Source organism: Melospiza melodia, chromosome 18 (genome assembly GCF_035770615.1).
Source record: "Melospiza melodia melodia isolate bMelMel2 chromosome 18, bMelMel2.pri, whole genome shotgun sequence".
NCBI classification, from domain to species: Eukaryota; Metazoa; Chordata; class Aves; order Passeriformes; family Passerellidae; genus Melospiza; species Melospiza melodia.
This window is the reverse complement of record NC_086211.1, coordinates 2,979,426-2,991,620: the sequence shown is the minus strand read 5'-3', so window position 1 is coordinate 2,991,620 and position 12,195 is coordinate 2,979,426. Positions and strand designations below refer to the sequence as shown.

The 12,195-nt window shown below is 53.9% G+C and overlaps 1 protein-coding gene across 2 annotated transcripts in view; it reads right to left on the bottom strand.

Annotated features, from left to right (window-relative positions):
• Positions 1 to 565: 565 nt before the first annotated feature.
• The window catches only part of LOC134426579 (ATP-sensitive inward rectifier potassium channel 12), a 31,102-nt gene continuing 19,472 nt past the window's right edge, over positions 566 to 12,195 (bottom strand). Inside the window, exons 1-2 of one of the 2 annotated variants that reach the window (XM_063171696.1) lie at positions 10,727 to 12,000; positions 566 to 2,446 (exon numbers count right to left, since the gene is read on the bottom strand). In XM_063171696.1, coding sequence (XP_063027766.1) covers positions 999 to 2,288 — 1,290 coding nt within the window. In that variant the 5' untranslated portion in view covers positions 2,289 to 2,446; positions 10,727 to 12,000 and the 3' untranslated portion in view covers positions 566 to 998. Of the gene's footprint in view, positions 2,447 to 10,726; positions 12,001 to 12,195 lie in introns of those variants that run through there. The other variant, XM_063171695.1, reaches the window with a different exon arrangement.

Below are 12,195 nucleotides of genomic sequence, written 5' to 3'. Positions count from 1 at the left end.
ATTGGCTAATTACCATGTTTACAATGCTTTTTTCTCTCACAGCCCTGCTTATCCTTATTACCTCCTTTGTCAATAATTCCACTACTTTCTTTCACTGTCACAGACCTACAGTCACTTACATCTGCACATGAAGTCATGCCAGTGGCAAAAAAAACACCCCAAAATTGGATGCAATCTTAACTTTTAGCTCTTGCATTTACCCAACAAGTCACCCCCTCAAAGGACCCCGGTGGCTTCTTCATTCCCTTGTTCATTTTTAAAAAATACTGAATGACTTCTTTCAGATTTAATATTATTATTATTGTTATAATTATAATAATAATAATAATTATTATTATTTTGGTAAACAGTCTCCCAAACGGTGCGGTGAAAATATTAAAAACCCTCTCACCTCCCTCCCCCGTTTTTTCCCAAATTAAAAAGAAGTACATTAATGTTGCATGTTATTTCAAGTGTTGTTCTTGTGCAACTGAACCAGACCGCCTGCCGAAGGAGCAATTGTTTTGTTGTCGCCGCTCAGTTAAAAAATAAAAGGAAAAGAAAAGAAAGAGAGAAAGAGAGAGAGTAAGATTTGTTTCCTGATATTTCCTCTTTTTGGATCTCGCAGTGCTCGGCTCCGGGAAAACGCTGGCATTTTCCCCGCGGAGGGAGCAAAACCCCACGGGGCCGAGCGGGGCGAGCACCTGCCCACGCCCCACGGACCCTCCTCTCCTCATCCTTCCTTCTGTCCATCCACCCCTCTGTCCATCCATCCATCCCCCAGAGCCGTGGGCCCTGCCGCGGGCGCTGGGCGCGGGGGACGCGCCGTGGCCTGCCACCGTCCCCTCTGCAGACCGCTCAGTGGTTATTGCGATGAAACTGAAAACTATGAACGATACTAATTTCTCAAGCATTCCTATGGCACTTGCATTGTTCTGCATAATTTGAGCGGGTTGTAGGGGAAGAGATTAGAGGAGGAAAAAAAATACCCTTGGAAAAGTCAACGGAAGGACCAAGAGTCATATTTCTGACTCCCTCCTGTACGACCGCTGATCCAACGCTATTGTGGCTTGAAGCCTGTCGAACTCGTGCCTGTTGTCAGGGCTGAGGTCCTCCAGACCCCGACTGTCGTCGTCTTCCTCTTCCTCGTCGCGGCTCATGAAGGCCAGCTCGTTCTCGTAGCAGAAGGAGTTGGTGCTGGGCAGCAGGAATTTGTTCTCCACCAAGTCCTTGGCGCTGCAGCGGGGCGTGGACGGGACCTCGTAGGTTTTGTGGAAGTGGGAATAGTCTACTTTGTACTGGTTTTTCTCCTCGAACAAGACGGGCTCGAAGCGGTGGCCCCACAGTATCTCACTGGCCAGGTAGGAGCTCCGAGCTTGCGTCGTCATGGCTGTGGCCTCCACCATGCCCTCCAGGATGACGACAATCTCAAAGTCATCTGTCTCCAAGTCCTGGCGGCTGATCCCGAACAAGGGGCTGTCCTCATTGATCTCGTGGAGAATGGTGATGGGAGACACCAAGAAAATACGGTCCAAGCCTTTATCAAACCCCACGTCAATGTCTATTTGGTCGAGCGGGATGTACTCCCCTTCCTCTGTGATCCTGGGCTTAATTAGCTGAGCTCGTACGTGGGCTTCTACTATGTGGCTTTTCCGTAGGTTCCCAACTCTCCACATCAGGCAGAGTTTTCCATCTCTCATCGCCACTACTGCATTATGGCTGAAAAGTAATGTCTGGGCCCGTTTTTTGGGCCTGGCCATTTTTGCCATTATTGCACCAATCATGAAAGAGTCGATTATGCAGCCCACGATGGACTGAACCACCACCATGAAGACGGCGAGCGGACACTCCTCGGTCACGCAGCGGAAGCCGTACCCAATCGTCGTTTGGGTCTCGATGGAGAACAGAAAAGCAGCCACAAAGCCATTGACCTGCAGAACGCAAGGCTTGAAAGTATCGTCTCCACCCGGGTTTTCTAGGTCTCCATGAATGAGTGCAATAAGCCAGAAAATCAGCCCAAACAATAACCAGGACACCAGAAACGCCAGGGAAAAGAGCAAGAGCATATACCTCCAGCGGATGTCAACGCACGTGGTGAACATGTCTGCAATGTACCTCTGTGGCTTGTCGTCCATGTTGGTGAACTCCACGTTGCACTGACCATTCTTCTTTACAAACCTGTTCCTGCATTTCCTCCTGGTGTGGATTTTCCCATTGCCAAAGCCGTTGATACCTGGCATGGTGGTCAACCTCAGCCCGTCTTCCTCGGAGGACACGATGCTGTAAGGGTTGACTCTGCCCGTTGTCATCCCTGAGCCAAGCCCACAGTGAAGGTGAAGGGTCTTGCGACTCCCAGTGTCCCCCTGACCCACCCCTGCCCACCCCCCAAATTCTGCTGCGGTGGAAGAGAAGTCCCAAACTTCCACGTCTTGGCTGCCACGTCACCACGTGGATCCTGTGAGAGGCTCTGCAATGAGAAAACAGAGACAGGGCCGTTACCACTCATGGCACAGGGATCCGAGGGGCTGCTTGGCCAATGGTTCTGATGAGTGACAACCTCCTGCACTGCTCTAATTCTCCCTTCCTTGGCTGGGCTGCTCTCAAAAAACACACCGAGGAAAGGAGAAGGTGTTAGAGTTTCTTCTTTCATGATACGAAGCGAGTGAACAAATCTTACTGCATTTGTGGGACACTCAACATCTCCAGCAGATGAAAAACCTGGAGAGTTTCTCCACTTCACTTTTCCCACGAGCTCTGCCACCAGAGAGGAAAGCAGAGAGGCCGAGCTGTTCTCCGTGGGACACAGATACCAATAAAGGTACTCCTGGAAGCAGCTCCATCAGTTCACATTGCCCGTGCCAGATGGATCGGTGCCCAGCCCAGCGCCGACCTCAGAGCACCAGCTCTGCTGGGCTCGAGGGAAAGCACAGGGAGATGTGGATTTAACCTCTGTCCCCCTGCCCGGGGATGGGAGAGGACACAGCCAACGTGCATCTGGATGGAGAAGGTACTTGCTCAGGGCAGATGTCCTGAGGAGCAACTTTCCCAACGTGTCCATTGGGACATGGAGCCATCCACGGTCACAGATGGGTTTAGCTGGCCAAGTCTCATGAAGGAACAGCTGCCACTGGGGAATGGGGAGCTGTTTTGGTCCCTTCTGGAAGGCTCAGCTGCAGGGTCAAGGACCTATACTCAGCTTTGCTTGGGAGAGAGGTGACATGGACATGGGAGAGGTGGCCCAAGCCTGGTGGAGATGAGCGCGTGGTGGGGGAGCCCACTCTGCCAGGCTGCTGGACCCCCCCCAGCCCCACATGGGGCTGCATCAGGGAGTGGACAGGACTGTGAAGAAGCCATGTGGCACATCCCAAGCACCTCGAAGAGATGGCACCACAGGAACTCTCCACACACGACCCCCTGGCACAGGTCACCCCATTATTTAGCGCCGTGGGACGTGCCACTGAGGATGGAACCACTTTTCTGGTAGTGAGACCTGCACAGAGCAGCAGCATGGGGTGGGGAGCGGGTGCAGAGCCCCCTGTGAGAGCTGACAGCCCCCTGTGAGAGCCCAGCTGTGCCTGGAGCACAGAGAAGCCGCTGGGCTGGACAGGCTGTGCCGGATCCGCCGGCCCGATCGATGCGCTCGATTCCTGCAATCAGCTCCAGTGCCCGGGGACACGCTGGGACAAACACACCCTTTCCATTACACAGTGTCCAGGGCCAGCCAGTGCCAGGGAGCATTGCCAGGCACAGCCTGCCTGGGGCTGCATCATTGCCATGATACCCTGCACTGCCTTCTACTGAAATGCTCCCCAAATCCAGCCTGAGAATCAGGAAACCCTCCAGAAGCACTGTACCACAAGCAGGACCACTAAAGCCTGGCCAAACCTCCCAGCTGCTGGATACAGACCCATGTGTGCCACCACCTCATACCAAACAACACATTTTGTCCTGCTGTAATCCAAGTACAACCATTTTTATCAACTAAAGTTGAGTTTTTGAGAGCCACAGTGGTTTGTTGGCGTCTCAGCAGACCAAGGGATTGCTCACATACTGAATGAGAGCCTCTCCCTCCTTGGAGCCACAGGGGAGAGTAAAATAGGCACAAACAGTTAATATTAATACTAAATATTTACAATCTTATAGTCCCTGGAATTGAAACAGGACCAAAGTGGCCTTGCAGAGCTGATATGTCAGGCCAGCACCAACCTGGTCTCCCACCCCGAGTTTTCCTCCTGTCCATCCTGGCTGCATCCATTAATGTTTCTCCTCTTTTTTTTTTTTTTTTTTTTTTAATGGGATCTGAGCATTTTGGGCCAGAAAAAGCTGCTCCTCTGTCACCCCTCTGGCTCGCCCCAGGACAATACACCAAATGCTTTTGCCACAAGAGGAATTTAGAGTTGCGTTTTTAAAATTAATTCTAGATGCATTTGAGAAGTGAACAAAATGCAATGAGCCCCCAGTGACCTGTGAGAGGATTAGCTGGGGTCTGGATTAACTGTGCTGGCAGGGGAGCTGTGCCCGGGTGACTTCAGAGGCAGCAGAGCTGCCCTCACCTGTGGTGGGGCTTCCAGAGACCCTCAGGCTCCTCATCCCCATCCCTGCACCCCTTTATCCTTCCTTCCTTCCTTCCTTCCTTCCTTCCTTCCTTCCTTCCTTCCTTCCTTCCTTCCTTCCTTCCTTCCTTCCTTCCTTCCTTCCTTCCTTCCTTCCTTCCTTCCTTCCTTCCTTCCTTCCTTCCTTCCTTCCTTCCTTCCTTCCTTCCTTCCTTCCTTCCTTCCTTCCTTCCTTCCTTCCTTCCTTCCTTCCTTCCTTCCTTCCTTCCTTCCTTCCTTCCTTCCTTCCTTCCTTCCTTCCTTCCTTCCTTCCTTCCTTCCTTCCTTCCTTCCTTCCTTCCTTCCTTCCTTCCTTCCTTCCTTCCTTCCTTCCTTCCTTCCTTCCTTCCTTCCTTCCTTCCTTCCTTCCTTCCTTCCTTTTCCCTTTTTTCCTTTTCTCTTCTTTCCTTCCTTTTTTTTCTTTTTCCCTTTTTTCCTTTTCCTTTTCCCTTTTTTCCTTTTCCCTTTTCCCTTTTTTCCTTTTTTCCTTTTCCCCTTTTCCTTTTTTCCCTTCTTTCATTTTTTCCTTTTTTCCTTTTCCCTTTTTTCCTTTTCCCTTTTTTCCTTTTTCCTTTTTTCCTTTTTCTTTTTTTCCTTTTCCCCTTTTCCTTTTTCCCTTCTTTCATTTTTTTCCTTTTTTCCTTTTCCCTTTTTTCCTTTTCCCTTTTTTCCTTTTTCATTTTTTCCTTTTCCCTTTTTCCTTTTTTCCTTTTTCCTTTTTTCCTTTTTCCTTTTTCCTTTTTCCCTTTTTCCTTTTCCCTTTTTTCCTTTTTTCCTTTTTTCCTTTTTTCCTTTTCCCTTTTTTCATTTTTTCCTTTTTTCCTTTTTTCCTTTTTCTTTTACCTTTTTTCCTTTTTTCCTTTTTTCCTTTTTTTCCTTTTTTCCTTTTCCCTTTTTCCTTTTTCCCTTCTTTCTTTTTTCCTTTTTTCCTTTTCCCTTTTTCCCTTCTTTCATTTTTTCCTTTTCCCTTTTTCCTTTTTCCCTTCTTTCATTTTTTCCTTTTTTCCTTTTTTCTTTTTCCCTTTTTCCTTTTTCCCTTCTTTCATTTTTTCCTTTTTCCTTTTTTCCTTTTTCCCTTTTTTCCTTTTTCCTTTTTCCTTTTTTCCTTTTCCCTTTTTTCCTTTTTACCTTTTTTCCTTTTTTCCCCTTTCCCCTTTTCCCCTTTCCCCTTTTCCCTTCCCATGTCACACAGAGTTTCAGGGATCCCACTGCCGCGGGGTGATGCCGGGACAGACCCCAGGAGCCGACCCTGGTTTGGGTGCAGGGACGTTCTTGTGGCACAGCCCCTTTCCTATCTGGGACCCCACATTCCCGAGCCCTTCCCGGGGCTCCTGGTGGGACAGACCCCCCTGTCCCGGGCCGGCAGCCTGGGGAGACAAATACAGCAGCTAAATAAAGGCAGCAAAGTGGATGTGCCGGAGCAGGCGGCCGCCTGCGGCTCGTCCTTTATTTAGCACAGTTTTGTTTGGAAATACACTTTCTCGACTTCGCTGAAAGCTGAGTTTCTGGTTCGGTTTAATTTTGAAGGCTGGAGCCCCACGCTGCCGCTGCGGGAGGCTCGGGCTGGGAGAGCGCTCATGCAAACACACGAAAGCCGCGGCTGGACGGGCTCTGACAGGGGAACAGCGGGGGAACAGCGGGGACAGCATCCCCGCGGTCCCTCGGCATCTCCCCGGCTCCGGAGGGCATCCTCTGCACCAGCCTGGCATCCCCCACAGCCAGGACTGCCCCAGGGGCTGCCAGAGGTGATCCTGGGGTACATCCCCCTTCCTTTCTGCTTCCCGGGAGTCCCACAAACCTGCCCAGCACAATTTTCCCGCACAGGAACAACGTCAAAACTTCCCTGACAGTCCCGTTAATCCCAGCCCAGCTCCAGCTCTGGCAAACCCTGCTGGGTGCGGGGCAGGAGCGGGACCATCCCCTGGGGTCAGGGCCAGGCGTCCCGGGCTGAGCAAACAGCGTTAACGTTTATGAAGCAAACCAGGCTGATAATTCGAGTTTCGGGAACTCGCGGCCCCGGCTCCCCGCGGCTCGGGAGGCAGGACAGCCCCAGCTGATGAGCTGACCAGGGAGGAACAACTCCTGCCATGAACTGCAGCAACCCAGCTCCCAGCGCCGAGCGGATCCCCGCCGAGAATCTCCAGCAATCTGCCAACCGCACGCTTAATTTTATTTATTTTACTTTTTGTCTTAAAAGGGGATGTTAAATGTTACAACAATATTCGGGACGGCCGGCGCGCTGGGAACAGGCGCTGGGTGCCGGGGAAGTCATTAGTTAGAGCCGGCTGGATGTGTCAATGCCATTTATCATCACACCTTTCCTCTGGAGGGGACGCGTTCCGGCTGGCACCTGCCTCTCGCACCCTCCCAGCGTGGATTTTCCTTTCCCATGGGAGTGTGGCACAGCTCAGGTGGGGCTCGGAGGAGTTTGGGGTGATGAGTTTGCAGGAGCCCCGTCGGAGGGGCAGGGAGGGGATGGCTGAGCGGGTCACGCTGGGCGCTGCTGCCTGCCCCGAGCCGCGATAACGCTGCCCCGCTCCGGGAGATAACGCCGCTATCTCCCGCGGCGATGCCCTTCATGGCCCAGCAGCAGCACAGCAATGTCAGCGGCGAGGAGGACAGCAATGCCACACAGCTCTGTGTGCGGCCGAGAAAGCACAAATATCCCCTGCTCACCCCGTCCCGACAAAGCCACCCCTCACTGAGGGCACCCACAAACCGAGGGGAGGCAGCTCAGGGGCTGGAGGCTCCCCCAGCCGTGCCAGGGCAGCAGCAATGCCTGAATAACTCCCTCCTACAATGGCCTGTACTTGAGCACTGCCAAAAAATGAGGGGTCAGCACAAGGCAGGCCAGGTCAGGACATATAAAGAATAAATGAGGATAAATGGCTCCCTGTTTCCACTCCACAGACGGGGAGGACAGGAAAGAGGTTCCCACCACAGTGCATCCCTAATGAGAAAGAACTGCTCCATTTTGGCAAGGACACAGGAGGAAAACAGCCACGGGCACACACCCCTGCCCAGAACACCCATGTACTCCCTATTTCCAACAAGCAGGTGAGAAATCACTGTCTGCAAGTCTTGGTGGCATATACAGAAGGGAAACTGAGGCACGTTGGACAAGGAAGGCCCTTGGGACAAGGAAGGCCCTCCCCAGGGTGCCTGGAGAGATGCTGGCTCATCCCTCTCCCCCTGAGCCACGTGCGGATGCCACGGGTACGGGAGCAGGAAAAGGGCCACGTGCAGCCTTCGTCACCACCAGGGCCAGGTGGCCTCTGTGGGGTGATGGGCTGGTGCTTAAGCACCCTAAAACTCCTGCTGGATGTGCCCTGGATCAGAGAGATCCTGGGAAAGAGCCTTTCAGAGGCTGCACTGAGCATTCATTTGGCCCCAAACTCCATGATGTGGGGACTGAGAACCCCAGTCCAGCTGTGTCTGTTCCAGCTCAGCACCCATCCCTGCTCCAGCTCCCATCCCTGCTCCACCTCAGCACCCATCCCTGCTCCAGCTCCCATCCCTGTTCCATCTCCCATCCCTGCTCCAGCTCCCATCCCTGCTCCAGTTCCCATCCCTGCACTGACAGGGCCCCAGGGCTCTACATGCACCCTGCTGCTGTCCCCCTGCCCGGCTGCAGGACAGTGCCAGGGCGATCTGGGATCAATGCCACAGCACCCACAGGCACCCCAACCCACAGCCAGCCCTGCTGTCCCCCCAGTCCTGAACTCCCGTCTCGTTCTCCTGGAAATCTCAGGCTGTTCTTCCATCCCCTCAAATCCACACACCCGGACAGGGGGCAAGGGGGTCACAGGCCTTGGCAGGGGCTGCCAAAGGATGCCCCCAAACCCAGCCAGCTTGCCCTGCCCACATGAGACTCACCCAAACCTCTGGGGTGCCCCCTTACCCCTCCCCACACCCCCTGCAGGCCCCCACAGCCCCCCAGGCTCAGAGGACGGTGTAAATGTCCCAGGAATTCAGCCTGGGAAGGGGCAGAGCCCCAGCTCCTCCCCGGGCAGGGATCCCGGGGGGTCAGCCCTTACCTGGTGTGTGCCCGGGGGGACCCCAGCGCTCCCCGGCCATGGCTGCAGGGCACAGGGTGCCCCGGCCCTGCTGCAGCCCGGGCAGGAGACAGAGAGTTTTAATTGAATTTCTAGATTATCCTGGGGGAGAAATTGTAATCTCCTTAAATCCAACCTCTGGTCGAGTCCCGTAACCTACTGTCCTGCGCCTGGGAAGGGATTTAGCGAGGGGGAGGGGAGGTTTCCCAGCCTGCTGATGCTCCAGACCCTGCACCTGGCAGGCTCTGACCCACAGGACGTCAGAGTTCTGCTCCCAGCAGCCCCAGGGCCCTGCAAATTAAAGTTCTGCAGCAGCAATGCCCTGTGCCCATGGCCTGCCATGGTGACAGTGTCCCAGGAGCCTCAGGAGCTGCTGGGGTTGGGACTCTGGTGATGGAGATGGCTGGGGCTGGGTCAGTGGGGTCTTTGGAGGGTGAAGAGGAGCCCCCCTGGGTGGGACTCATGGCAGGGGGATATCCAGGGCTTAGAACTGAAACACCACCCAGCCCTGCCGTGCCCAAGGTGCCAGAGGGTTGTACAGGTTCCCAAGCAAGTCCTGTTCCCCGGCCAGGCTGTGGTGATGGCCTCCCTCCCAAAAAAGCCATCCCTGGGTGGTGTGGGCCAGAGGATGTGCTTGGATGGGTTGGTGACCATGGCCCTGGTCCCTCCTGCTCGCTCCCAAATCCAGACACGTGCTGGGCTCCAGCTCCAGCCCCAAAGCTCCCAGGAATGGAGGTTGAGAAATGGAGATGATGACAGGGCTGGAATTGGTCATTCATGCTCCTGCCTGCCACAGCTGGGGCCTCTGCGGGGACATGGATTTCCATTGGGAACGGCAGGTTCCCATCCAGCACATGCCAAGAGGCTCAGGGGAGAGGCAACAGCCCTGGCCCTGACCAAGGGGGAGCATCCAGCTGCTAAAAACCACCGTGGGAAGAAAAGGAAAGCCAGGCAGAAAGGGCAAATGTCTCCAAGTGGATTTTGTCACCAACCAGACGGAAACGAGCTGAGGGCGCAGTGCTGAGGGCTTCCTACCCTGAAGGTAACACCAGTGGTTGGAACCATCCCTGGGATATCACAGGCACGGATTATTTCAAGAGCCCTCTCACACCTCAGGGTCAGAGGCAGGAGATGACCGATCTGGATCCATTCATCCTCGTCCAGCAGGACTAACCCTGTACCTCCTGCTTGCCTGGTTCCAGTGGAGGCCTCTTTCCCAAATCCCATTATTCCCAAGTGTGAGAGTCAGTCCGAAATATCCTTCATTTGCCTCACAATTGTCATGGAGAGAGACCACCAAAAAATTAAAAACTGAAACAAGTTTCAGTTGTTCTCACCTAACACAATCCCCCCACTCCAGGGAAATCACCAGTGCCCAGGAAATGTTTATCCTGAAGGCACAAACACAGGTTGGGAGCCATGGAGCTGCCAGCCAGAGCCAGGGGCTGTGGGGACAGCAATGGCATCTCCCACGGTGACATTCCAGCTGGGAATATGCTCGGAAAGGAGCAGGATGACCACGAGAAGCAGCTCAGGACACACACATCCCTCCCAGCCAGGAGAGGTGGGATACCACAGAATCACAGAATTTCTAGGTTGGAGGAGACCTTTAAGATCATCAAGTCCGGCCCAGCCCATGTTCCAACACCTCAACTAGATCATGGCACCAAGTGCCACATCCAGTCTTTTTTTAAACACATCGAGGGATGGTGACTCCACCACCTCCCTGGGTAGATGATTCCAGTGTTTGACCACTCCGTGAAAAGCTTCCTTTTTGATATAAGCAAGGCTGAGTCATCAACTGCTCATCAGCACCCTCCACCCTTTTTCGGACCTTAAACCCACCATCGTTCCTGCTCCATCAAAACATTAACAACTGCTCAACTTGGCGAGAAATCCAGCCCGTGTCCCACCATCCCAGGCACTTTTCCTGGCTCCACGGCAGTGCCAGGGTAAAGCTGTCATTTCTGAAGTGCTGTGTCTCCAGCCTGGGTTAAGGTGTCAGCAGAGCCCTAAAGGTGACTGGCAACCCCAGGAGGAAGGAAAGGGGAGGAAGGCCATGCCAGGCTCGGGGAGAGCCGCCCTCCCGGCCCTACTTACCCCGCGGTGGCAGCGAGAGCCGCGATGCTGAGCCCAGGCAGCGGCGGGGCTTTGCCGATGGATGGATGTCCTGCCTGATTGCTGCCCAGCTCGGGTTACAGCCTCGCTTCTTCCCTACATGTACAGGACACGGCACCTCGGCCGCGGCCCCGGGGAGCCACGGCCAGCCAGGGGGATGTGCATCTTCAGTGGCATTTCCAAGGGACAGGGAGGGGAATCGCTGTGCGACAGTGGTGGGCAGCCCACGACGCCTTAGCGGTGCCAGGGGCGGTGGAAGAGAAGCAGCTTGGAGGGGATTTCAGAGGGTTTTTGGGAGGTGAAGGACCAGCCAGAAGGATGAGACACATTCCAAGCTGGTGGAGCAGACAGTGGTGTCAGGCAGGCGGTGTTCCAAGGCGAGACCACTTTGTTCTTGCTGTTTAATGATGGCCGTGACACAAACCCCATCTTCTCAGGAGAGGATGAAAAATCACCCTCCTTTTCTGCTGGGGATGTCCAGCTCCCCTGGCATCTTCAAGACAAAAAAGGCCCTTGCACTGTTTTTGCAGCTATTAGCTTTCCTCCAGCTCATGGCTCTGCCCGCAGCAGTTCATGAGTTTCAGTGTCTTCAAAATCCTGTAAGGGCTCCCTTTAAAGCTCTCGTTCCTCAATGGGAGGAAACCATCTTCCCAGTGGGTAACAGGTTTCTGTCCCAATCTTTCTGCCTTTTCAACGCTCCTTTGCTGTCACCGGAGAGCTGGACGACCCCAAACTTCAGTCATGACCCCAAACCCAAGTAGCTGAAGGGCAGCAGAGGCAGGGCAGGGTATTTTGGGGACCGTCTTTATCTGCTGCATGAAGATTTAGCACAGGCGTTGCGTAACGCTGGGGGGGTCACTGCTCCCGGCCCCTCTCGCCGTCAGAGATCAGAGACTCAATTAATCCTCCCTCATTCCCTGCCCACGGGGACCAGCCATGGGTGCCCTCTCAGCCTGGCCCTGGCAGCAAGAAGTCAAATCTCTGCCCGACGTCAGCATCCGCGGATGTTGGTAGCCCAGAGCCTGGGGGTGATGTGCTGTGCTGTGCTGTGCTGTGGGACACTCCACTGCCACGTCCCAGGGCACCCCTTGCCTCCACCCAGGGCTCGCATTGTTCCTCCCGGGCCACACACCTTGCTTGGAAAGCCCTGTTCAAATTGAAGTGGCCATGAAGGAACCAGACAGACATCCCTAAAATAATTCATTATTTCTGGGCCCCAACATCAGGTTCTGTTGTTAAGGGGCTCAGCAGACACAGAGCCTGTGGCAGAGATCTGGGCATTTAAGGCATTTAAAAGGTCATTTCTAAACCAAGGTTTGGTGCACATCTGCCCGTGTTCCCCCTCTGCTCCTTTGCACAGAGCAGGTCACTGGTGGGTGGCTTGCTCAGATACACACTGCAGATCACAACAGCAATGAAGGGATCCCTATTTTTTTTTTTGGCCAGCCCTA